Source organism: Narcine bancroftii, chromosome 10, assembly GCF_036971445.1.
Source record: "Narcine bancroftii isolate sNarBan1 chromosome 10, sNarBan1.hap1, whole genome shotgun sequence".
In the NCBI taxonomy this organism is placed as follows: domain Eukaryota; kingdom Metazoa; phylum Chordata; class Chondrichthyes; order Torpediniformes; family Narcinidae; genus Narcine; species Narcine bancroftii.
The window spans coordinates 25,960,667-25,985,905 of NC_091478.1; the positions used below are offsets into that span (position 1 = coordinate 25,960,667).

The following is a 25,239-nucleotide window of genomic DNA, read 5'->3' on the forward strand; positions in this document are numbered from 1 at the left end:
TTAGACCCATCCCCACCAGAACACAACCTTTCTTTAGATGCTCAAGAAATATTTAGCCTTAATGATCACTATATGTACAATTACATGTTTTAAGGCAGTAACTTCAAGTGACAAAAGCTTCAATGAACTTAATGAACTGAGGCAAACATCTTATTCAAGATCATATCCAACCCTTTGTTATCAAATCCCAGATTCTGGAAGTGTGCCCATTCTTGATCTATTTTCAAATTATGAAATGCACAGAATATCTATCATTGAAACAGAAATATACAATGGCTAACACGATTTATCATTTAAAAAACTGGAGATACAAGAATTGCAGTTGCTGGAAATAATTTTGAAACACTATCTGAAAAAACCAGCACACGATATTCAAATGTCTGATCTAAGCATTAATTTTAAAATCACTATTATCCATGCTTCTGGTTAAAAAATGTTTCCACTTTAACACCTTATTTACAACAGGCACATATTGAAATAATTAAGTGTTTTAATGCCTGCAGCATTTCACTCTCACGCATCAAGATATTTTTAAAATTGAACCTGGGGCCAAAAAGAACAAATTGGTCAGAGCCAGAAAATTTGAAGCATTGTTCTGCTCTTTACTCATGGGGCCAGTTTACACATTTCCAGTCTCAGGAAGCATTGTAGCACCTTTACCATTAAACATATATACATTAACAAAAGAAATTGTTAATGTGATTTTCAGTTGAGCAGCCTCTGCTACATTTTGAAACTAACAACAAGGTATAACCAGAACCTATTGCAATGGTACAGCACCAACAGTGTGTGAAATATTGAGTATTCTAAAGCTCTATGAGGCACTAATTTGTGTGCATGCTTACAGAAATATTTTAAATTTCCAGCAATATTTCACTTGCTTAGATGCAAGTATTAAAAGTCCTCCTGTTGGAAAAAAACTAAAGGTTTAAAAACCAGAGCTGCCATTTCAGAAGACTTGTTTATCTTTAATTATTCATCAATTAAATAAAGTGATCTGCACAATGCAAGTTTCTTTGTCAACTTCCCTTTATCCCAACCAAGAATATAAATTGTAAGACTGCAGGATCAAACTATGAGTGTGACCAAGACCCATCACTTTCTGATGCAAAATGGCCTACAAGTTACTGACAAAATGATTTTTAATATGTTATGGCACAGAAATGTAATACTCAAGGCATATATAATCAGAAGATAAAATGAAAAAATGATTTCCTTCCCCCCAGGAAAATAAGCTATCATATTATACTTTAAGCTTCACCTAGTGACAAATTTGGACAAAATTCTAGTGTCAATTTCTTTGAATTAACAAAAGCCTCAACAGTCATTGCATTCATCTGTACTGTGAGTGTAAAAGGAAAATGAAACAAATGCTTCTACTACAAGAACAGCAAAAGGAATTCCAGAAAAAGTTCAAAACCTAGTCCCAACTTCACATAACAGCATGATTTTTTAATTTCCAAATCATCTTGGCTACTATTTTTCTGCACCTTTACTTACTACAATCAAGGCAAGGTCAACAATATTGCTCTTCATGTTTATAATAGCAATCTAACAATAAGTGTCCCTTAAATTTATTTCCTTTTCTTGTGGGAGGAAGTGATTAACTACAAAATTTTACTCTAGCTGAAAACATAACGGTAAACTGGAAAGATGGAGCAGGCATGTCTGTCTCCCTGATGCTACAAAACATACCACCAAGTTGACCATCTCCCTACTTCAGAATATCCTGAGGGTATGCATAATCAGAATGATCAATTTCTCTACAAGAACAATCAAATAAGGTTCAGTTTTATCTAGTGTCCAATATTACACAAGTACATAATCATTTTCAAACACATCTTCATATTCTATTCTGAAATTTTGTATTCAATCCAATGTAAAGGGCATATTTTTCTTTAAACATTGTACCATGGTTAAAATTCAATCTAAGACAATATTCAACTACAAAGCTGACATGCTCTTCAAATTTGAATACTGCTTCCCCATTTCTAATAAATTTAATATTTTTAAACTTTAAATAATAAAAATATCCAAAATAAATTGCTTACTCATTTCAACTATAGATTTGATTCTTAAGCCTGCAGTCATACCAAAAGAATGGTTTTCCATCCTACACTAAATTTTATATTTCAAAATATGGGGTATAATAATTATTTTTAAAATCTTGTGCCACTCAAGGCCAGAATGAAAGATGGCCATATTTCAACTCTTGCACTGTGTTAAAAGGCCACAATATTATAGCTGCAAACTCTTCATAATCCCTCAAGAACCAGATTGGGGGAGGGGGGGGGGGGGCGGGGGAGTGATATTACCAATTAGGTAACTGACAGTTACCAGATCAACTGTAAATGCCACAACTGTGCCCTCTTGTGGGATAGAAGACTATTAAACCCGGATATTTAAAAAAAAAATCAGGACTCGTCCTTTCGTAAGCAATCCTGAACAGAAAGAAGACATTTTAAAACTGGCATTTAACTTACTGATCAGTTTAGTAGCTCCACAGAACATTACCAGATGGCAGTGGCAAATTCACAATGACACATTGTTATTAGTATTCACTGAAAAGTTACTGCTGGATATTTTAATACTCCAAACAATTTTAGTTTGTATGCAAATAGCCAAATGTTGGCGAGTACTCATGAGAAATCTAAATTTCGTCCTTTTAAGATATTTTCATGTCCAGAGATGCTGCTACAGCAGGATTTTAGCAAGAATTAAACATCATTAAAATAAGGATCCTCTCAACTTGTATCAAACTAATTTTACAGTAGTTGTCAAACAGGAAGTGCTGGTGAAGGTGGGCATTTCAATATTAATAGATGAAACAGTATTTTGAAAGAAACACTGGCAGGTTAGCAGGACATGAATATTTAGCGATTAACCTGAACTTGGGAGGGAAGGTGAAGGGAGAAGAGTGTGGATGGGGTCGGGTTGACTGCAGAGATCGAGCACTCCAGTGGGTTTTCAGGAGCTTCGCTCCTCGTTGCCTCTCAACTAGGCCTGTTTCCACTGATACCAAATAAAAGCCCAGCCATAACAAAACGCACTTTTGTTATCTGCAGCCGAGCTTCCTTGCCGCTCCACTAATTCAGCTCCAATTGCTACGAGTTTTCAAATAATTTCTAAGACAAGGGGAATGAGTACGTCTATTTTTTTTTAAATGTAGGTCAAAACAGCCAAGCAACAGTAAAAAAAAGCACTCTTTCACTTGAGCCCATGCATTCATTATAATCAACTTACATTTCATAGAGATAATTTCCAGCTCACAGTGACTCGATTGCCTTTAAACTCCATTTGGGAAAATGTATCGAAAGGCATTTTCTCTCTACCCCCCCCCCAAAAAAAATACAACTACAGTAACATCCCAGGAGTCTTTGAGCCTTGGTGAAAGGGCCCTGCGACGTACCGCCTGCACTGCTCCTGATTGGTTCAGAGCGTAGTGCAACTCCCCGACTGGTCACTTCGGCTGTCAATCTGCTGCCTGCGAGGATGGTTAGAAGCTGCTGCATGTGCCTGCTTCGTTTTAGTTAAAACGCTGGGGCAGACGGACAGGCAGGATTTGATATTACCCGAAAAATTACGGTATATACAATTGATGACAAGAGAGGTTATTGTCAGCCCGTGGTTGCCTCCCCATCTTTACGGTTAGATTTCACACAAGCAGAAGGTTGGAGATCAAAAAGATACTTTTTTTGCTGCTAGGTTTTGGGAGCGAGAAACTAAGATATTGCTAGCATTTGCCTTGTATATTTCTGTTCCAGTTTATAAATCTCGTTGCTTGTTCAAAACAACCAAAGGGACATTTTATATTACTGCATTTCTAAAATCAGAACATAAAAGCATTTGGAAAATGTGCATCTAAATCCCATTTTACGATATTCTGAAATTCATTTAATGAATTCGAAATTTAAATTTAAAGAATCAGAAAATGGTTTGGTTCAAAATGGTTTTTTTTCCTGGGATAAGGAAGAACGAGATTATAAACCACAGTTTATGTACTTTTCCTGAATTGATGACGAGCGGGAAACGCCAGTACCACAAAAAGTGCCTGGCCTTTATTGTGGGTTACAAACATTCACTATTCGCGCTATTCACCTTTGCACTGCCAACTTCTTGGCAATACCGAAATCTGGTTCGCATATTGTGTGAACCAGGTGCACCAAGAAGAGATTACATTTAAAATTTAAATACATCTATTTACTGGACCATAATACTGAAATAAATAAATTAGAAAATACTGAAAAAACTTATCAGGTCAGATAAAGAAAGGGTTAATATTTTGGGTTGACGATCTTGCATCAGTAATCTCTACTACATTTTCTGTTTTAACTTTCATTTCTAGCTTTTCTCCGCAGTCAAAGGAGCTTAATTTACCTCCCACCTCCACCTTGGTGATTTTTAAATGGCTGTTCAACTGCTAGTGCTCACCCAGACAACAATAAGTATTAGCACCAATTCAAAATCCTACTCAACTTTTGAGTTGCTAGGACTATGTTCTAGCTCATCTTCCACTTCTTGGGGCTCATTATTGATGAGCTTCAATTTCTTCTTTGGCGGGTTTTTCAAAGTACCCAGCCGCTCTTTCACTTTATATTCCAGGGTACTATGCGGGATTCCATAGGTACTCTGAGCTTTTGACACGCTCATTTTCCCATTCATCACCACAGTGATTGCTTCTTCAAGGATCTCATTGTTATATTGGCGGTAACGTCCTCTCTTTTTTCTGGGCTGTTTTGAGTCACCTTCTTGCTGAAATGTACGCTGCTGCCTGCTGGGGCTTGGCTGGTTAACAAATGAGTCCCAGGGACCATGTTCTCCATCAATCAAACTTACCACCCCTTTCCTATGCCACAAATTCTGCTTCGGAAGGATTACTCTGAGTTTCCTGTGAAGTGCACTTTCAATTTGTGAATTAATGAGCAGTGGGCTACACGAATAATGATTTACAGCATTGGTTTCACAAACAATATCCATTCCTCGAACCTGTGGTATCTTCAAATTCACAGTAGCCAAATGGTCTTGAACTTTTGTTGCATCATGTTTTGTCTGAACTGATCCTCTCAGAAATGTAATTTGGTTCGAAGAAAGTTCCTTGGTATCATTTCCCCTGAAACTGGCATGTTCCAGATTGAATTCATAATGAGGTTTGGCCCAGGGAGCCTCTCTGGCAAGAACTAAATGCTGTCCACGGTACTGGGATGTTGGTCCTAAATTGAATGTGGGAGATACCTCATTCCTGTTCATAGGTTCCTCTCCCTTTTGGCCTGATCGAGTCACTGGTATTTTGAGAATAACAGAAGTTCCATTGCTGTCTTGTGTCATGGTCTGAAAGCCTCTTAGCGACTTTGGAAATGTCCCTTCAATACTTTGCGATTCGTAGTCCAATTGCTGGTGGCCGGTTCTCCTGGGACGCCTAGGATTGGATGGAAGGAAACTCTGGTGAGCAGGACTTGCACAGGAAAGAAGGGATGGATGGGATCACTCCTTTATTAGAAGACCTTGCTTGGGTAACATCACTATGAATCTATAGATTTTTTTTAACCTCAGCCCCTGCATCAATTTCAGTTTTATTTGAAAATTGGTCTGAAAATCACCAACAATCTAAAATAACTTAAACTGAGGGATGAAATCAAAGGTTCCCTCAAAATACAACGCAAGGGCAGTCAATATTTTAAAAGCAGTGATTTCCATAGAATTGACTTGCTCAATTATTCCACAAACAACTGCAAATTACAACTTAACATTTATTGTCACTCTACAAATACAAAGGTGACGTTACCACTAAACAAGTAATAAGAGTCAGCCAAATGATGCCAATTCAGCAGTCAATTTCACAATATATTAAAACATTTTATCCCAACTTTCATTAATTTAATCAACAATTAAATAAATTAAGATCACTATTCTGATTTACCCAATTGGAAAATTATCTCTAATTTAAAAAAAAATGTTTTTGCCAAAGTGGCTTCCAGACATTACTCCTTCACATGGATCACCCAATATTCACCATGCCCCTGGAATCTTTCCCTCATGGGCCACTCTTGAGCACAAGGGGTAAAAGCTGTGCAAAAAGGTATTTGATTAGATCTGTAAAAAGGGAAATACAGGAAGAGGACTAATTAGAGGGTTCTTTATAATGATTGCTCAAAAGGCATCTTTCTATGTTCTAAAATTTTGTGGTTGGAAATCAGTTCATTTTTGTTCTCATCCACACAGATACACTCTTCCTTGATGGCCACTGGATAGATATACAGAGCAGAGTCATGCCTGTTTTCTTTCCTGTCAATTAATGCACTCCTATTTCCATCCAGCAATGATCATATTAATTGATGCATGCCTGAAGTCAAACTAGCACTTCACTTGTCTAAGTGGCCTCGATATTTACTACTTTAGCCAAATAAGATATTTAAGATTTCTGTTCAAATTTCATATTCACTACATTGATAAAATTATACCGCATGGCAGATCATTTGGTCCATCTCACCTATGTCAGCCTCTTTTGAAAGAGCTAACTAATTAGTCCCAATCCCCCTGCTGCTTTTTTACTGCCTCACAAATATTTATCCATCACTGTCTTATAAATTAATACTGTATTATCTACTTACATAAGCCTTTTAGGCAGTGCATTTTAGAAAACAACTTGTTGCACAAGTTCCTTTCTTATCTCTTTGCCATTACCTTAAATCTGCATCATTTGGCTACTGACTCTCATGACTTTGGAAATATTCATTCTATTAACTCCAGGAAAATTCATCACTGTTTCAAGCACCTCCATCCCAGCTAAATGTAACATTTCATACTGCTGATCATTAAACCAAATAATTTTTACTTACCTGATCTGGCTCGCATATTATGCAAACTCCATAATTTTTGGCACTACAGAATATGGCAATGTTCAGCTTCTTTAACTCACAACTATATATCAGCAATGTTGAAGAAATATCGGTCCATCATATTTTTAACTCTTTAAAAATATTATAACTATTGAGTATTAAAAGAAACATTTCCAGTATAAACTCTAATGAGAGTTTACAATAATGTTAGGTCACAACTGATCCAATTTGTAGTAAAGTTATTAAAGTTATTAGTAGACAAGGACTAAGTTCAAATCCCACTCTGTCTGAAAGGAGTTTGTACCTTCTCCCTGTGTCTGCATGGGTTTTCTTCAGGTGTTCCGGTTTCCTCCAATGCTTCAAAACGTACTGGGGGTTGAAGGTCAATTGAGTGTAATTGGATGGCATGGGCTCGTGAGCTGAAAGGGCCTGTTACCATGCTGCAAGGCATGTCTAAATTTAATTTTTAAAAAAAAACAATACTATTGGACTCTCTTCACCAGAATTTACTTTAAGTGTCAAACTGTACTCAGTTATAGGTCAACTTGTTTGAAATGTTCAATAGAAAAGTTGGCTCCTGATAATTGGCAGATAGAAATATACCTTACAAGTTCAGTTAATCCAATTTAGATATATAGTTAATAAACTAATGAGTTAATCAATGTATTATTTAGCCTTCACTTTTTAGTTCTATAAAGTTCAAAAGGAATATTACATTTCACTATTAATATTGGTTAAATAGATGGGCAAAATTCAACTGTCTATTAATAGGAGACTGGAAGTTAACACAGATTATCATTAAAATGGCAGAGAAGATCACTGGGGTATCTCTTTCCTCTATTGACGACATTCACAAGGAGTGTTGCTTAATTAGGGCTCAAAAAATTCTTGAGGATCCCTTCTACCATCACACAATATTTTTGACCTACTGCCATCAGCTAGGAGGTACAGGAGCATTAAAGTAAGGACTGCCAAACTGAGAAATAACTTCTTCCCACAGCCTGTAAGATTGATGAATGGTATCCAGTACCGTTGGATCTCTTAGTAATGAAATTGGGTACATTATTCCAAAATATTTTTACATTTTTATTTTTATGACGTGCTGTGTAAGATATGTATTGCATGTGTATGAATGAGCACCATGGCCTGGAGAAATAGTTTAATCGGGTTGTATATGTACAGTCAGATGATAAACTTGAACTTTCTTTCTGTGGATTCTAACTCAATATTTCATTGCAATTATTTCATAACTATCACAACATATTCATTCTCATGAAAGAGATAAACACAAATTTTTCCATCCAAGGCTATGCAAGCTTTTCTTTAGCCATACTGGTTCCTGAACAATTCCAGTGTTTCAGTCCCACTGTTCTTTTCACGATTTTCATGATGAATTACTTGAAATTACATTGTCCAGGTTGCTATCCCAAAGTACCATATGCAAGTCTAACCATAGTAAATTAAGTTAAAAGTTATTGTCAGGGCTTCAGTTTCCATCCAATTTAATAAACATTTCTGGAGATTTGGAAAACTCTTAAAAAATAAAAGCCAAGCTCTTCGTAACATTAGGGAACAATCACATAGTGTTTCTGTCTTGGGCATTGGTTAGCTGAAGGGAAGAGTACACAACATGTGTGACCAAGCCAGAGCAAATGACACTTAAATATGAATTTCTAATTTGTGTTGGCTCAAATCACTATTTTTAATTTTTATCTAATCCAGTGCTGGAGAAAATATTTCAATCCTTTTTAGACTGATTAGGCATTGAGTAAAGATACTCGTGTACTTCAAGTCTCATATGGCTGCCTTTGTGAAAGATGTTGTCAGGGGCCATGCTCTTTATATGGTTTATGGAGGGTCTCTGGCAAGTTAACTCCCACTCACTTGATACAATTCAAGTTTCATTAGGCTACAATTAAGAACAAACACAAATTGGATTTGACTAGATCAGAGGACTGAGCCATTTTTCCTGCAGGTCTTAAATAGAAAGATTTAAACTAAAACAAAAGCAGTATCCAGTCATCTTGCTCAAAACAAAATCATCAAGAAACTAAATTTAATTTGGGAACTCTATTAGCCAGTTTCCTTACAATTTCACAAAAAACTGCCATAACACATTGCATTCATTGATCTACCAATCCACAACTCTAAAAGTTATGTACACATTCGCTGTAGTTTTATATTACGCCATGTCACCATTACAACGCAAACATAATCTGATCAACAAAAATGTATTTAAGTTTGAAAACAAATAAAAAATGGAATTTAAACTTAGCCCCAAAACAATTTTAAATAAAAAATATTAGAAATTGCCCATTTATATAAAAACTTCAGGAAAGCAAGGCATTTGTTCAGCAGCTCACCTGCACATTGAAGCAGCAAACCAGTTTCACAAACAGAAAACAGAAAATAAACTTTTTTAGATAGTCAAGCACACAACCTGTTTTGTTCAAAACCAAACTATGCAAGTTAGGGAATTAATTGCGGATGTCCAGGAATATCAAATTTGTATCAATGAATGGAAAATGTTTTGCTCTAAATTCTGACAGGTTAGTGAAACTATTACTGGAACATTCCCTTTACTTTGTTTTTTTCCCATGAAGACTTTCCTCTAGATGACTAAAAGCGACTGGATGTTTCCTCAAGACCAATTCTCCACAAAAACAATGAAGGATGGAAGGTGATGGACATCAACTATTGGGATCATATCTCCATGCCCAATAGTAGCCAATGTTCAAACAAATATTTTCAACCATGATTGGATTCAGGCATAGGAACCTTTGTCTCACTTGCCTCTTCATAATTTGGAGACAACAAATATAACAATTAATGGCCCACATGGCCTGTTAAGAATTTCTATTTAAAATGCTGAACATTTGACAATGACACAAATTAAACAAAGAGAAACTTGAAATACAGTAGTACTTTTGGAGACACTTACATGGACAAGTCTGCCAAACTTGTCATTATGTGGGAATTCTTAGTAATGATTAGTTCTCCAATGCTATGCAATGAAAAATCAAGTAAAGGTTTTATTGTTCAAAGAAATCCAGTGGTGCTGATCCTCTAACTGGTGTGGACTGAATATTTCCAAAGCTCACAAAATGAATTGGACAACCAAGTTCTAGTACAAAAGCCATGGGCTACATTTTATGCCAGTCTTGCTTGGATTACGTACATAAGAGAAATGTTAGCTTGACTCTGCCTCCCCAGAACCCAAGTAATTGGTTGGAACCATAGTTTCATATATTACAAGATTTTATTCTCTAATTAAGTCAGTGGAGAATGTAAGAAAAATAAAGAGAGCAATCCACCAGATTCTGTGCACTTCCTATCTGATGGATTTAAGATTATCTTTCAGGAATCAACCGAAATGTTTTATGAACTTAATCATTATAAACTGAGCTAATGGGAAACCAAGTTTCATGCATTTTCATGCAGAGTTTAATCCATCACATCAAAGATTCTTGATTTCATCTTCTGACTGCCAAGTACGATGCATCAGAGTATTTACTATAACTAAAAGATTATAAAAACGCCCAAGGTAATCAAAGAAAACTCTATATAGCTGAACAGATTTTAAAGAACTTGAGCAGATTAAAATGATTCCAGACATTTAAGAGATTGGACAGCACTTGCAAAAGTCATACACATCATCTTCAATTGTTCTTTGAAAACCAAATGTTGAAATTATTTATATTTAGAAAATCTTAGTTACATATATTTACAAGTACAGCACAAATGGGAATTCTAAAATACTAATGGGCCAATGGATTGAAAATTAGAAATAAACAAGATGAGTCATTGATCCAAGGAGCTTGCAAATAATTCTAACAAGCAATATTGCACTGCCTACCACACAGATTCTCATGCTGGATTTTAACAAGTTTGCATTTAATACCCACAATTAGTTTTGGAAACTAATCAAACTCAATGACTGGTATCATTTTTCAATCTGCAGGTTATAGTTCTTATTCATAATTTTACCCACATATGCCAGTAATTAAAAAATATGGTTTAAAATGTGTGACATCCCTGCAAAGTTTTCAGATAATCCTTTTGAATGTTTTCACACTTTAATGTAAGGGGCCAGTAAAATATTGACTTTCTAATGCAACATTATAATTAAATACATAGAAGATAGAACATTACAGCATAGTACAGGGCTTTCGGCCCATGATGTTGTGATGACCTATGTAGAGCTACTTAAAAAAAACTAAACCTTCCCTACCTCATAACCCTCTATTTTTCTTGCATCCAATGTTTCAATGCAACTACATTCAAACATTCTTCCAGTGCCATCAGCACCAAATTCAGCCAAGTGGCTAACTTAGCAGCAAGATGTGAATCAGAGAAATTTAATGTATGAATGTGATAAATCTTAGAAATTTTGTGTCAAAATTCTAAATGATTTGGAAGCAGTGTAAACAGGGGAGAGAAATATTGCAGATAGGTTAATGTGATGAATAAAACTTCATTGAAAGTAGCCTACATACCAATGCTCAAATGTAACAACACTTTTGCTGCAGAATACAAACCTCCAAATATGATGCAACTGGGAAGGGAGATGGTTATGATGTTCAAAGGAAGTACTTGGGTGATTGGGAAGAAGAACAACTCTACGTTTATTGCTTTAAGTGTTTTACATTAACATCACTATTTACCATCAAATTTAATCCATGTCATTAGATCTGTGACTGTGATTTTCTTGTAATTATGAAAGACTTTATATGTGCACCAATATGTGTCATGAAAATTTTACAAAATAAAACCCATTCTATTCTACTCTATCACATCGATATGGCAAAAGAAAACTGCCTTCCTTTCTCACTAATATTGCCTTAAATAAAATTACAAAGTTTCATCATACCGAAGCTGACACATCATCTTGCAATAATGGACCTACATTACTAATGACATTCTTATTTTGATTTCATACGTTCATCATCTGTGAACATTTGAGAATTTAGACAATTAAGTGAATTTTCCCATCCTTTAACAATTTGCTCATGCATGGGATTATCACAATCGATGGAGGTCATTTTTATCTATTTAACCTTGTAGGAGACCTGGGGAATTGGGTGGAATTCCAATTTTACATACAACTCTTGAAACATACTGACTCTTGATTTCAATTCGATGGAGAATAAAATAAGTTGGAATATAAAAATTAGGATTATATCCGATACAGTCAGTCAGCTTCCCAACAGATAGCCTTTTGTTAAAATTTTAACCTACAAATCTGCTGGGCGATGGAAAACAGGATTAACACTACAAGCATTGGGACTTGGCTTTTCAAAGACACATTCTTATAATTTTAATTAAAAAGTATACATTCCTTCTAGGATAAACAATAAAATGAGAACATACACTGTCGTACTAGTAAATCTTTATCCTGTTCTAACAAGAACAGGGTTATTAACAGAGAGCTTTTATCCAACGTTGTAGCATATTGAAAAAGGATGACTTCACAGGATTAAAATGCCAAATGCATTTCTACTAAGAATGGACTATTCTTTCAGAAAATGGGTTCTTTGTGTCACTCCCATATCATCTTCAAAAGTCTTGCAAATCAAATTGTATAGAGACACTTGCTACAAGAACATTTTATATTTTATTATCTTTTAGAGAGTAAAGGATTTAAAAGAGCCATAGAACATTGAACTTTAAAGGATAGTACAGGCCCTTCAGCCCAAGATTTTGTGCCAACATATATAAACCTACTCAACAATTTAAACCTTCCCAACATCATACCACATCCTTCTATATTTCTTACATCCATGTGCCTAAGAGTTATTTGGATGTCCCTGTCTATATCCTGTTGCAACCAATGACAACCTTCTTCACTATCAACAATACTCTAAAGTTTCTGGCATCTGCAAACTTACTGATCCATCTCTATTTTTCCAAGTCATCTTTCAAAATTGCATTAAGTAAGGGTCCCAAAAAAAGATCCCTGCAAAACTCCACTAGTCACTGACCTCCAGGCAGAATACGTTCCATCTACCACACAAAGTTCCATTGGTCCCATGCCATGCCCCATGACTTTCTGAACAAGTCTATTATGGGTGGGGAGGGGGGGAAGAGAAGAAACCTAGTCTGTATTTAATAGTTTCCCAAATTTTATTTTCCACTTCATTTGCTCACCGAAAATCTACAAAGTCTGCAAGTTACTGTATTGTACTTTCACAAATTAAGTGTCTTATGGTCTTTCTCAACACTGTCACATGATTGTCAACTGCCTTGACCTCACAATTGTAGTACTGTGTTAGTGATGCATGAGGCTCATGCTCAAAAAATATGCTTTTCCATAAACATCACACAGGTTTCAGCCTGGGGCACAAATGCTTAAAAAGGATGCCTTTGTCTATTCAAAATATATCTCAAATATGTATTCTTATACAGCTAATATAGATATTAATATTCTCCCTTTACAAATCAGCAAATTCTCAAAGCAAACGAATACAGCAATAAACCTGTATAATAATCCACAAGAAGCAATGGGATAAACAGTTGGAACAAGTATTATTGATTTTTTTGAAAAAAATCTTAGAAATTACACTTGTGCCTACTCTCCCTCAAGTTTTCCCATGAGTGCTTTTAATATTCACCTGATAAGTTGAATGGAGTTAAAAGCGTCTCATTTAATGAAGGTTATGTATGCAATATCTCCATAAGATAATCTTTATAGGCAAGGTTGATCAAATGGGAATTTTACAACTTAAGATAGCCTTTAATTTTATATACAGAGTCCAATTAATATCTCTGGCATAAAGATAGAGAACTACAATAAGGAAGCTTTAACTGGCATTATCATACATTTCCACTTCTTCTGTTACTGTTATAATCTTACAAAAGTAATGTTTAATCACGGTGCATATGGAAAATTAAAGGTCTTTTTTAAATAAATAAGAGTGGAAATAGGATATTATACCCAGAGAAATACAAGGAAGGAAAGAGGGTGTTGGAATCCAAATGAGCTTTCCAATAATTGGTCCTTTCCAGAATACAACATTAAACAATATGTGGCGGCCCATCGCCTCAGCGATAAACACCTAAAAACCAGCAGATAGCACAACAGCACTGGTCCTAGCAAGCAAACTGGTGGACAAACAGCAAGGGCAGTTTAAGGGCCAGTAACCACAAAATGGCACAGGCAACAGACAGGGACAGAGTGCAAGGAAGAAGATATTGTCATGCAAGAAACCCGCTTTTGTTATGCGGGTCGTTAGGTCAGCAATTGGGGCAAACGGTGGGAACGCAAGAGGTATAAAAGTTAGGCTTGAGCCCCAGTGAAATCAGAGGTCTTAATCTGGCTACACTCGTAAGTGTGTCTTTCTTTCCAGTAGCGCAGAGCTACAATTGGTGACCCCAACAGTTTAGACAGCATCTAAACTCAAAGAAGAGCTCTCAAGCTGCCAACCTTCTGGACCAATCAGCCACGCGTGTGGTTTGATCAGGCTGAGGCAGTTTCAGATCTGGCAGATCACAGCAGAGTCCAACCGGTACTACCACGTGGTGAGCACCCTGGACCAGGACATGGCAAGCCAGGTGGCCAACTTCATCTAGGATCCCCCATCAGAAGGTGCATACAACACCTTCGAGGACTTGCTAATCAAGAGCTTCAGGCTCTCACGGTGTGAGAAAGGGGCATGTCTGCTTCATCTGGATGGCCTAGGGGATAGACCCCTGTCAGCCCTCATGAACGAGATGCTGGTCCTTCTGGGTAAACACGAGCCCTGTATCATGTTCAAGCAGGCATTCCTAGAGCAACTGCCTGAGGACATCCAACTGCTCCTGGTAGATACTGACTTCAACGACCCCTGGAAAGTCACAGCATGAGCAGATGTCCTGTGGTAGCAGAAAAGAGAGTGCTTGGCATCCATGGGGTTCGTCACTAAACCCTGCAGCCAGACCCATCCAGAACTGCCAAAGGAGCAGCAACCCCATAGAGGAGGCGATCCCAACGACCAGTGGCACTTCTACCACCAGCTATAGGGCTCTGATGCCCGCCAGTGCAGGCAGCCATGTACAATCCAGGGAAGCGCCGGGGCCAGCCGTCGCTAATGGCCACAACGATAGCCTCTTGCACAGTGGGACCACCAGATGGATGGCACTTCCTCGTGGACACAGGAGCAGAGGTCAGCGTCCGCCCCCGTTTGGACAGGACACCAGGAACAGGCAGTTGGGTCCCATGCTGATGGCTGCCAATACCATCTGGTCCCAAAGTTGCATCTTTCTTAAAAATGAAGTAACCAACAAGGACACCAACTATGGTTGAGTCATATTTGGAAATCTAGTCCAACTAGAGAGTAGGTCTTAACAATTGGCTTGGGTTAGAAACAGTGCATGAGGAGTAACAATTATTCTAAAACTTACATTCAGGTAAAACTGTGAAGATGAATAGTGTACAATTCACCTATCCACATCTCAGCCCTTTAGCAGCAATATTTCTAAATTATTCTCCTTGCCTGGACTTGAAGAGTTTACTATACAGAAAAATTTCAACACAAGTGATATCATTTAGCTCCCAGTACCCATGCTAGTGCTCACTCTTTTAATCAAATTTCCTTATGTTTCTTCTTTATGAATACTTATCCATTCCCTTTTTAAATGATACGTTTGAAAAGCCACTCATGGCAAATCTTCCCTTCATTTCCCCTCCTACTCCGTTCTTTGAATAAGAATTCTGTTTAACCAGTTTAACAAAGTAAGCTTTCCTGGATGGCTGCTTTTCTATTGGGATCAATTCTATTCTCCAGGCAAATACTGCTCTTCACAGCTCTAATGGAAAAGTTGGTGCCCAGTTTTTGTCCTCCCCTCTTCTATCAGTCCTCTCAATATTCAAAATTGCTTCTCCTGTCAACCCCATATCCAGTCATTCTTCTCATTTTCAATTATTCATCCCTAACAATATTCCCAAACATTTGTTTACAGCAGTGTCCAGGACAATAACAGATGATATACAGTAACTCCAACACTTTTGAAGTGGATAACCCAAATCACTCAATTTCAAAAAGTGCAATTTAATTCTATGCCTCCAGAAAAATTTATTGCCAAGAAAAGACAAATCAGTCTTTGTTGTGGTGTCAGCAGTGGTGATGGTAAGAAGCTTCAGATTCCTAGGTATGAACATCTCTGAAGATCTCTCCTGGGGCCTTCATGATGATGCAATCATGACAAAGGCTTGCTAGCAGCTATTAGGATTTTGACAAGATTTGGTATGTCACCAAAGACTCTTGAAAATTCCTACAGGTGTACCATGAAGAGAATTCTGACAGCTTGCATCACAGTCTGGTATGGAGGTAACCATGCACAGGACAGGAAAAGGCTGCAGAGGGTTGTAAACTTGGCCAGCACCATCATGGCCATTAGCCTTCACTCCATTAAGGACATCTACAAGAGGCAGTGTCTCAAGAAGGCAGCCTCTATTCTTAACAACCCTCATTTCCCATGGCCATGTCCTCTTCTCACTGCTACCATTAAGAACAAGGTACAGGAGCCTGAAGGCATACCCAACATAACAAAAACAGCTTCTTTCTCTCCGTCATCATATTTCTGAATGGACAATGAACCTATGGACACGACCTCACTTTTCTCTTTGTTCCAGTTTAAAAAAAAATCTTACATTTATGAATTTGTAATTTATAGCAATCTTGAACCTAGTACTGCATAATACTGCTGTCGCAAAAACAACAAATTTCATGACACATGTTCATGACAATAAACCTGATCTGATTGATTCTACTCAGGGGTTGATTTTTAGATAATTTTCCATAAAACCATCACCACCTGCTTCTTTAAAAGACCTTTCAAGATATTTCCAAGAAAACAAAATAATAAAATAAGATGTTCTTTGTTTTACCAAGTCCAAATTTTGTGTTATTATTTAGGCAGGTATCTAATTGCATATCATGAGTTTCACCGTCAGGAAGAACATGGAAAACGGTCATTCCACTGGGGACCTTGTACAAGTTTAGAAATGCAGATGAAACTATGGAGATAACACTATTATACAAAGGCAGCTCAGTCAGCATTGGCTTGGTCAAACACACTACAAACTGAACCCAGGCAACGTTTACATTTCAGCTTGCTTTCATCAAAAATGATTCTTTAAGATTTTGCTATTTTATTGCTATATGTGGTTTCCCTCCCCCCCCCCAAATACTGAAATAATGCTAACAGAACCCAAGTTTTGATGCATTTAAGAGCTTGAAGAAGAATCTGGAATATATACGTTTGGTAAAATCCCTCAAAAAATCATCTAAACAAGGTACATTTTGTTAAGGACATGTCATAAGAAACAATTTCATCATGGGAATGGAGTTAATAAAATGACATATTACTCAAAATAATGTTGCAATTATTGAATGTTGAAGTCAAAGGGGAAATCCCCTCAAAATAACAGGTGGATAAAGAAATACCCAGGTGAGGTACTTAAAGTGCAAAATGAATTTCAAATAGTCTTCAAGCTTACCCTTTAGCTATAGCAGAAGAGGAGCAATCCAAAAACTTGCTCGCAGGAACATTTCCAGCGCAAGGACTCTTCTTGGTTGACAGATCAAGTACTCCATCTGGTTGATAAAATATATGCCAATAACTTCAGAATGAGAGATATGTTATGTGTCCACACATTTATCAACCTTAAATACTAAGAAAATAAAATTAACCCGGAATTTTATTTTATTTTAGTGCAACTACAACCATCAAGCTCAGATACCAGTATTATAAGCTGCACAATTTGAAATTCAGATTTATTGTAAGAGTACATAAATGACATCACATACAATCCTGAGATTCTTTATCCTGCAGGTGAGGCAGAATTACTACTTATTGGTGGTGCAAAAAAAACTACAAGAAGTTATGTAAACAATCTGACTGCAATACAGAGAGAGAAAAAAAAATCAATAAAGTGCAAAAGTAAGAGTACTAAAGAGTCTCCGAGTTTGTTATTGAGGATTCTGATGGTTGAGGGGTAGCAGCTGGTCCTGAACCTGGTGGTGCAAGTCCTATGGCACCGATGCCTGTTTTCTGATGGCAGGAGTGAAAACAGCATTATGTCCTGGGTGATGGATCCTTGATGATTGCTGCTGGTCTCTGATAGCAGTGTTCCATGTAGATTTTCTCAGTGATAGGGAGAGTTTTGTGTGTGATGTACTGGCCAGTGTCCACTACCTTTTGCAGGGCTTTCGATTCAGAGGTATTAGTGTCCCCACACACTTTCCAGTACACATCTGTAGAGGTTTAACAAAGTTTCCCATGTCATACTGAACCTCTGCAAGCTCCTGAGGAAGTACAGGCGCTGACGTGCCTTCTTCACATTGATATTAGTGTGTTGAGTCCAGTAAATGTCCTCTGACTCCCAGGAATTTAAATTTGATCCACCTTCTACACCTCTGATCTCCCTCTGGTTTTCCTTTCCTCAAGTCCACAATTCCACAATCAGTTCCTTGGTCTTGATGACATTGAGTGAGAGGTTGTTGTTAGTCCACTGTTCAGCCAAGTTGTCAATCTCTTTCCTGCATGCTGACTCATCCCCTCTTTTCGTGCAGCCCCCACTATTGTGGGATCATCAGCATATTTATGTAGTTGTAGATGTAAAGCAAGTGGAGCAGGGGGTTAAGTACTCATCCTTGGGGTTCTCCCTGGCTGATAGAGATGATGAAGGAGTTGTTCTTGACAATCTGCACTGATTGGGGTCTGGAGGTGAGAAATCCAGGATCTAATTACGCACTGGGTATTGAGACCCAGGACCTGAAGTTTCCTGACCAGTTTTGAGGGGAGGATGGTATTGAATGCCAAACAGCAGTCAATAAAGAGCATCCTGATGTATGTATATTTGCTGTCCAGGTGTTCCATAAGTATTGTTGTGTCTGTGGTGTCATCTGCCATAGACCTGTTGCTGCGGTAGACTAATTGGATTACATCTACAGTGCCCTCCATAATTAACATATGGGTCAAAGACACTTTTTTCTTTTCTTTCCCCCGGGGCTTCACAGTTTTAAATTTGTAATTAAACAATTCACACGTGATTGAAGTTCACATTCCAAATTTTATTCAAGGTTATTTTTATACATTTTATTTGACTATGTAGAAATTACAGCATTTTAAGAACATAAGAACACAAGAAATAGGAGCAGGTATAGGCCATCCGGCCCATCAAGCCTGCTCTGCTATTCAATAAGATCATGGCTGATCTGACCATCTTCCTGCCTTTTTCCCCATATCCCTTAATTCCTTTTTTATGTAAAAATCTAACTGAACCTTAAATATATTTAATGAAATAGCCTCAACTGCTTCCCTAGAGAATTGCACAGATTCACTACTCTCTGGGAAAAATAGTTTATCCTCAGCTCCATCTTAAATCTACTCCCCTGAATCTTGAGGCTGTGTCCCCCAAGTTGTGGTCTCGCCTACCAGTGAAAACAATTTTCCTGCCTTTATCTATCCTTTTCATAATTTTATGTGTTTCTACAAGATCTCCTCTCATTCTTTTGAATTCAAGTGAGTAGAATCTCAGATGATTTAGTCTCTCCTCATAGGACAACCCCTTCATCTCTGGGATCAACCTGGTAAACCTCCATGTACCATGTACAGCTGCAGCATAACCTCCCTGCTCTTGACTTCACTTCCTCTTGTGATGAAGGCCAGCATTCCATTTGCCTTCTTAATAACCTGTTGTATTTTCAACCCAACTTTTTGCGATTCATGCACAAGCACTCCCAAGTCCTTCTGCACTAAAGTATGCTGCAGTTTTTCACTATTTAAATAATAATCTGCTCTTCTATTTTTCCTACCAAACTGGATGACCTCACATTTACTAACTTTGTACTCCATCTGCCAGACCTTTGCCCACTTACCTAACTTTACTATATTCTTTTGCAGCCTCTCCATATCCTCTGTACAATTTGGTTTTCCACTCAATTTAGTATCATCCGTAAATGAGGCTACACGACACTCTGTCCCCTCTTCCACATCATCAATGTAAACAGTGAACAGCTGCGGGCCCAGCACCATCCCCTGCGGGCCCAGCACCATCCCCTGCGGGCCCAGCACCATCCCCTGCGGGCCCAGCACCATCCCCTGCGGGCCCAGCACCATCCCCTGCGGGCCCAGCACCATCCCCTGCGGGCCCAGCACCATCCCCTGCGGGCCCAGCACCATCCCCTGCGGGCCCAGCACCATCCCCTGCGGGCCCAGCACCATCCCCTGCGGGCCCAGCACCATCCCCTGCGGGCCCAGCACCATCCCCTGCGGGCCCAGCACCATCCCCTGCGGGCCCAGCACCATCCCCTGCGGGCCCAGCACCATCCCCTGCGGGCCCAGCACCATCCCCTGCGGGCCCAGCACCATCCCCTGCGGGCCCAGCACCATCCCCTGCGGGCCCAGCACCATCCCCTGCGGGCCCAGCACCATCCCCTGCGGGCCCAGCACCATCCCCTGCGGGCCCAGCACCATCCCCTGCGGGCCCAGCACCATCCCCTGCGGGCCCAGCACCATCCCCTGCGGGCCCAGCACCATCCCCTGCGGGCCCAGCACCATCCCCTGCGGGCCCAGCACCATCCCCTGCGGGCCCAGCACCATCCCCTGCGGGCCCAGCACCATCCCCTGCGGGCCCAGCACCATCCCCTGCGGGCCCAGCACCATCCCCTGCGGGCCCAGCACCATCCCCTGCGGGCCCAGCACCATCCCCTGCGGGCCCAGCACCATCCCCTGCGGGCCCAGCACCATCCCCTGCGGGCCCAGCACCATCCCCTGCGGGCCCAGCACCATCCCCTGCGGGCCCAGCACCATCCCCTGCGGGCCCAGCACCATCCCCTGCGGGCCCAGCACCATCCCCTGCGGGCCCAGCACCATCCCCTGCGGGCCCAGCACCATCCCCTGCGGGCCCAGCACCATCCCCTGCGGGCCCAGCACCATCCCCTGCGGGCCCAGCACCATCCCCTGCGGGCCCAGCACCATCCCCTGCGGGCCCAGCACCATCCCCTGCGGGCCCAGCACCATCCCCTGCGGGCCCAGCACCATCCCCTGCGGGCCCAGCACCATCCCCTGCGGGCCCAGCACCATCCCCTGCGGGCCCAGCACCATCCCCTGCGGGCCCAGCACCATCCCCTGCGGGCCCAGCACCATCCCCTGCGGGCCCAGCACCATCCCCTGCGGGCCCAGCACCATCCCCTGCGGGCCCAGCACCATCCCCTGCGGGCCCAGCACCATCCCCTGCGGGCCCAGCACCATCCCCTGCGGGCCCAGCACCATCCCCTGCGGGCCCAGCACCATCCCCTGCGGGCCCAGCACCATCCCCTGCGGGCCCAGCACCATCCCCTGCGGGCCCAGCACCATCCCCTGCGGGCCCAGCACCATCCCCTGCGGGCCCAGCACCATCCCCTGCGGGCCCAGCACCATCCCCTGCGGGCCCAGCACCATCCCCTGCGGGCCCAGCACCATCCCCTGCGGGCCCAGCACCATCCCCTGCGGGCCCAGCACCATCCCCTGCGGGCCCAGCACCATCCCCTGCGGGCCCAGCACCATCCCCTGCGGGCCCAGCACCATCCCCTGCGGGCCCAGCACCATCCCCTGCGGGCCCAGCACCATCCCCTGCGGGCCCAGCACCATCCCCTGCGGGCCCAGCACCATCCCCTGCGGGCCCAGCACCATCCCCTGCGGGCCCAGCACCATCCCCTGCGGGCCCAGCACCATCCCCTGCGGGCCCAGCACCATCCCCTGCGGGCCCAGCACCATCCCCTGCGGGCCCAGCACCATCCCCTGCGGGCCCAGCACCATCCCCTGCGGGCCCAGCACCATCCCCTGCGGGCCCAGCACCATCCCCTGCGGGCCCAGCACCATCCCCTGCAGCACCCCATTTAATCACTGTCTGCCAATCAGAAAGACACCCATTTATCCCGACTGTCTGTCTTCTGGCAATTAACCAATCCTCAGTCCATGCCAACATACTTCCCACTACTCCATTCATCTGTATCTTATTGACAAGTCTCTTATGCAGCACCTTATCAAACACCTTCTGTAAATCCAAACATACAACATCAACTTGTTCCCCTCTTTCTACTGCACCCATTATATCCTTAAAAAACTCCTGCAAGTTGGTCAAACAAGACCTGCCCTTTCTGAATCAATGCTGCGTCTGCCTAATGTAACCCCTTCCTTTTCGCTATTTCATCCTTAATGACAACTTCAAGCATTTTCCCAACTACAGCCGTTAAGCTAATTGGCCGATAGTTACCAATCTTCACTTTAAAAAAAAGAATGTAAGCAGGTGAGACATTTGCTGTCTTCCAATTTGCCGGAACCTGCCCAGAATCCAGAGAATTTTGGTAAATGACTACCAATGCGCCAACTATAACACCCACCATTTAACACCCACCATTTCCCTAAGAACCCTGGAATGCATCCCATCAGGACCAGGGGATTTGTCCACTTTCAGTTCCATTAGTTTGCTCATCACTACTTCTTTTGTAACAATTATTTTATCGAGGCCCTCACCTCCCTTTGTATTCCTATCTCCACTCTTTGGCATGCTGGACATGTCTTCCACCTTGAAGACTGACACAAAATATTTGTTCAATGCCTTAGCCATTTCCTTATAACTCAATATCAATCTCCCTTTCTCATCTTCCAAGGGACCCATGTTGACTCTAGACATCCTCTTCCATTTTATAGATGTATATATATTTTTTAAAAACAGGAATATATAATTTGTTGAGCACTGGGAAAAATCTCTTTGAAAGTCTTCCACTGTTCCGCCAACTTGCCTGTGCTCCAAGTCCACATTGACCAATTCCTCCCTCATCCTGTTCAAGCATATTACACTAATTTTGGTTCTAACTATTGCACCCTCCATCTGTAAGAGAAATTCAATCATACTATGATCACTTTATCCAAGAGGGTTCCTAACTACTAAATTGTTAATTTTACCTATCTCATTGCACAATACTAGATCTAAAATAGCATTCTCCCTTGTTGGTTCCTTAACATGCAGCTCAAGAAAGCTATCACAGATGGATTCTATGAAGTCATCCTCTAGGCTCCCTCGACCAACTTGATTTTCCCAATTTACATGGAAGTTAAAGTACCCCACGACAAGTGCATCCTTCTTTATTACTTTACCAATAGATTAAAATGCACTCTTCAATTTGACCTGACTTAATTAAAATCTTGAGAAGATCGCAGAATCTAGTAATCAGAAATACAAACTGAAAATGGTGTTCAATAGCATATGACAAAGGAAAAATATAGTTAATACTTCAAGTTACTGAACTTTCTTGTAAGTTTATTTGTCACACTTTCTTCCCTTGCCACTGTTCTCAACATGATTGCTCTTCCTGGCATCCTACAGCACCATTCTTTCACTCATTATTCCCCTTGAGATCCCACAATTCCCTGAGCTCCCTCTTCCATCACCTTCCTCCCATTCTTCTGATTCCACATTTATCTTCAACTCCAATCCCTGTCAAATCATTACCATCCCTCGTAAGCCCCCCTCCTCCTCACTGATGTTGAGCAGTCTGTCTTCACCAGAGGCCTCACCTTTGTGCTCCTCGAGGCACATCTTATCGAGTTCTGGCTGCCTCCCTGCTCATTGCTTTGATAAGGAGTCCTCTCTCCTCACTGATAAACTTCTCAAATTTATTAAACATGACCAACTTCCACGTAAATTGGGAAAATCAAGTTGGTCGAGGGAGCCTAGAGGATGACTTCATAGAATCCATCAGTGATAGCTTTCTTGAGAAGCATGTTAAGGAACCAACAAGGAAGAAAGAGGCACAATCCATGGTTAACAAATAAGGTAAAGGATAATGTTAAAATGAAAACTAGGGTCTACAAAGTGTCATGAGTTAATGGTAGACCATCAGGCTGAGAATTTTTTTTGGTTTTAAGTCCAGCAAGCAGAATACAAAAAAAATCTAATGAGAAGGGAGAAAAAGTGCAACTAGTTAAAAAAAAACCAAACAAGATTAAATGGATACATAATAAAGAAAAGGGCACAGGAAGATAGTTTTTTAAAAAATTTTGACATATAGCACGATAACAGACCATTTCAGCCCATGAGTCTGTGCCACCCAATTTATACCCAATTAACCTCTACCCCCAGTACGTTTTGAATAGCGGGAGGAAACTGGAGCCCCTTACAGACAGTGTGCGTTTCAAACCCCAGTCCTGATCACTTGCGCTGTAAAGATGTTGCGCTAATCGCTACACCAACAGTGCTGCCTTTATCTTAAGGATGTTAACATCCCTAATATACAGGTTAATTTCAAATAAGAATTTGGTATTAGACATATGAATGATGTGACCTTTCTGACAGAGTCTAACTATGGCCTCAAAACTGGATACATTAGCTCGAGAGAGGACACTGGCCACTGACATTGGTTTGTCTTAATCTTCCAGTGAACTTGGAAGATTCTGCATATGTAAATCTTGGTGAACATCTTTTTCAGTGCCTTGAAATGCTTGCCATAGGCAGTCAGGTCTCTGAGACACATAGGAAGGCAGGAATCTAGTCGGCTGAGTTTCTTTGTTCCACATTAGTGCTAGAATTTATCTCAATCATCCAAATGCTGGTGTATTTTGTAAACGATATCTGCCCTTACCAAAAGATGGACCGTGAGATAGATATGTGAAGTTGTTCATGTTTTTCAGGATCTTGCCATGAACTTTTATTGCTGAAGTGCAGCTGGGTCAGGTTATGAGAGAATATTTGACTAATGGATGTCAAATGCAAGGCCCATCTTCTTTAACGCTCCAGTGAAAGTATTTTCACATGCAAATACAAACATCACCCACATAAATATGCGTGCTTATATGCACACAGGCTTAGGTGCACATACACAATTTAAACGTTAACAAAAGCAAAGCACTGTGGATGTTGGAATCAAATAAAAAGAGAAAATTTATACTCTGGAAGTCAGGCAGCATATGTAGAGAGAGAAAACACAGTATTAACCCTCTAGATTGATAGCATGACTGATGATAGATTTTTGACCTGAAACACAATTTATCTCTCTACCAGACACAACATTTCAGCAATTTTATTAAATTATCGTTAAAATACAAACTTTGACTAACCTTGATTGTCTGATTCAGAGTTTGACTTTTTTACAGTTAGATCCAATGGTCTATCTTCGTCAGCCATAAGAAGCTTGCTTAATGCAGGATTTAGAGCACTGGCACCCAGTTTAGGTGCTTTAGAAGCACTCTGGTCCTTGATTCTGAAGAGTTCAATAGAATCCTGAGAAGTGCTAGTTTTTGAGGTATATTCAGCAGCAAACTCCCTGATCATTTGATGCATAATCTGTGAACCGCTAGAGGAATGGAGGGGACCACAACCCACAGATTATCTATAAAGGAAAGAAAAACAACTATCACATTTTATAGGGAATGGACAACA

General features: G+C 40.5%; 2 protein-coding genes across 8 annotated transcripts in view; one reads left to right on the top strand and one right to left on the bottom strand.

Annotated features, from left to right (window-relative positions):
* LOC138744328 (slit homolog 1 protein-like) overlaps positions 1–11,605 on the top strand; it is a 245,922-nt gene extending 234,317 nt beyond the window's left edge. Inside the window, exon 38 of the mRNA XM_069900284.1 lies at positions 9,440–11,605. The gene's annotated coding sequence lies outside the window, so the exon portion shown is untranslated. The remainder of the gene's footprint in view (positions 1–9,439) is intronic.
* LOC138744326 (uncharacterized) overlaps positions 1–25,239 on the bottom strand; it is a 76,464-nt gene that overhangs the window by 36,715 nt on the left and 14,510 nt on the right. For 4 of the 7 annotated variants that reach the window (XR_011345446.1, XM_069900267.1, XM_069900268.1 and 1 more), the window contains 2 exons: positions 24,918–25,189; positions 17,314–17,410 (listed from right to left, as the gene is read on the bottom strand). Coding sequence is in view for 3 of the 7 variants with exons in the window: in XM_069900267.1 (XP_069756368.1) it covers positions 17,314–17,410; positions 24,918–25,140 (320 nt within the window). In the remaining 4 variants the exon portion in view is untranslated. Of the gene's footprint in view, positions 1–3,243; positions 4,471–17,313; positions 17,411–24,917; positions 25,190–25,239 lie in introns of those variants that run through there. The other 3 variants (XM_069900272.1, XM_069900271.1, XM_069900270.1) reach the window with 1 other exon arrangement.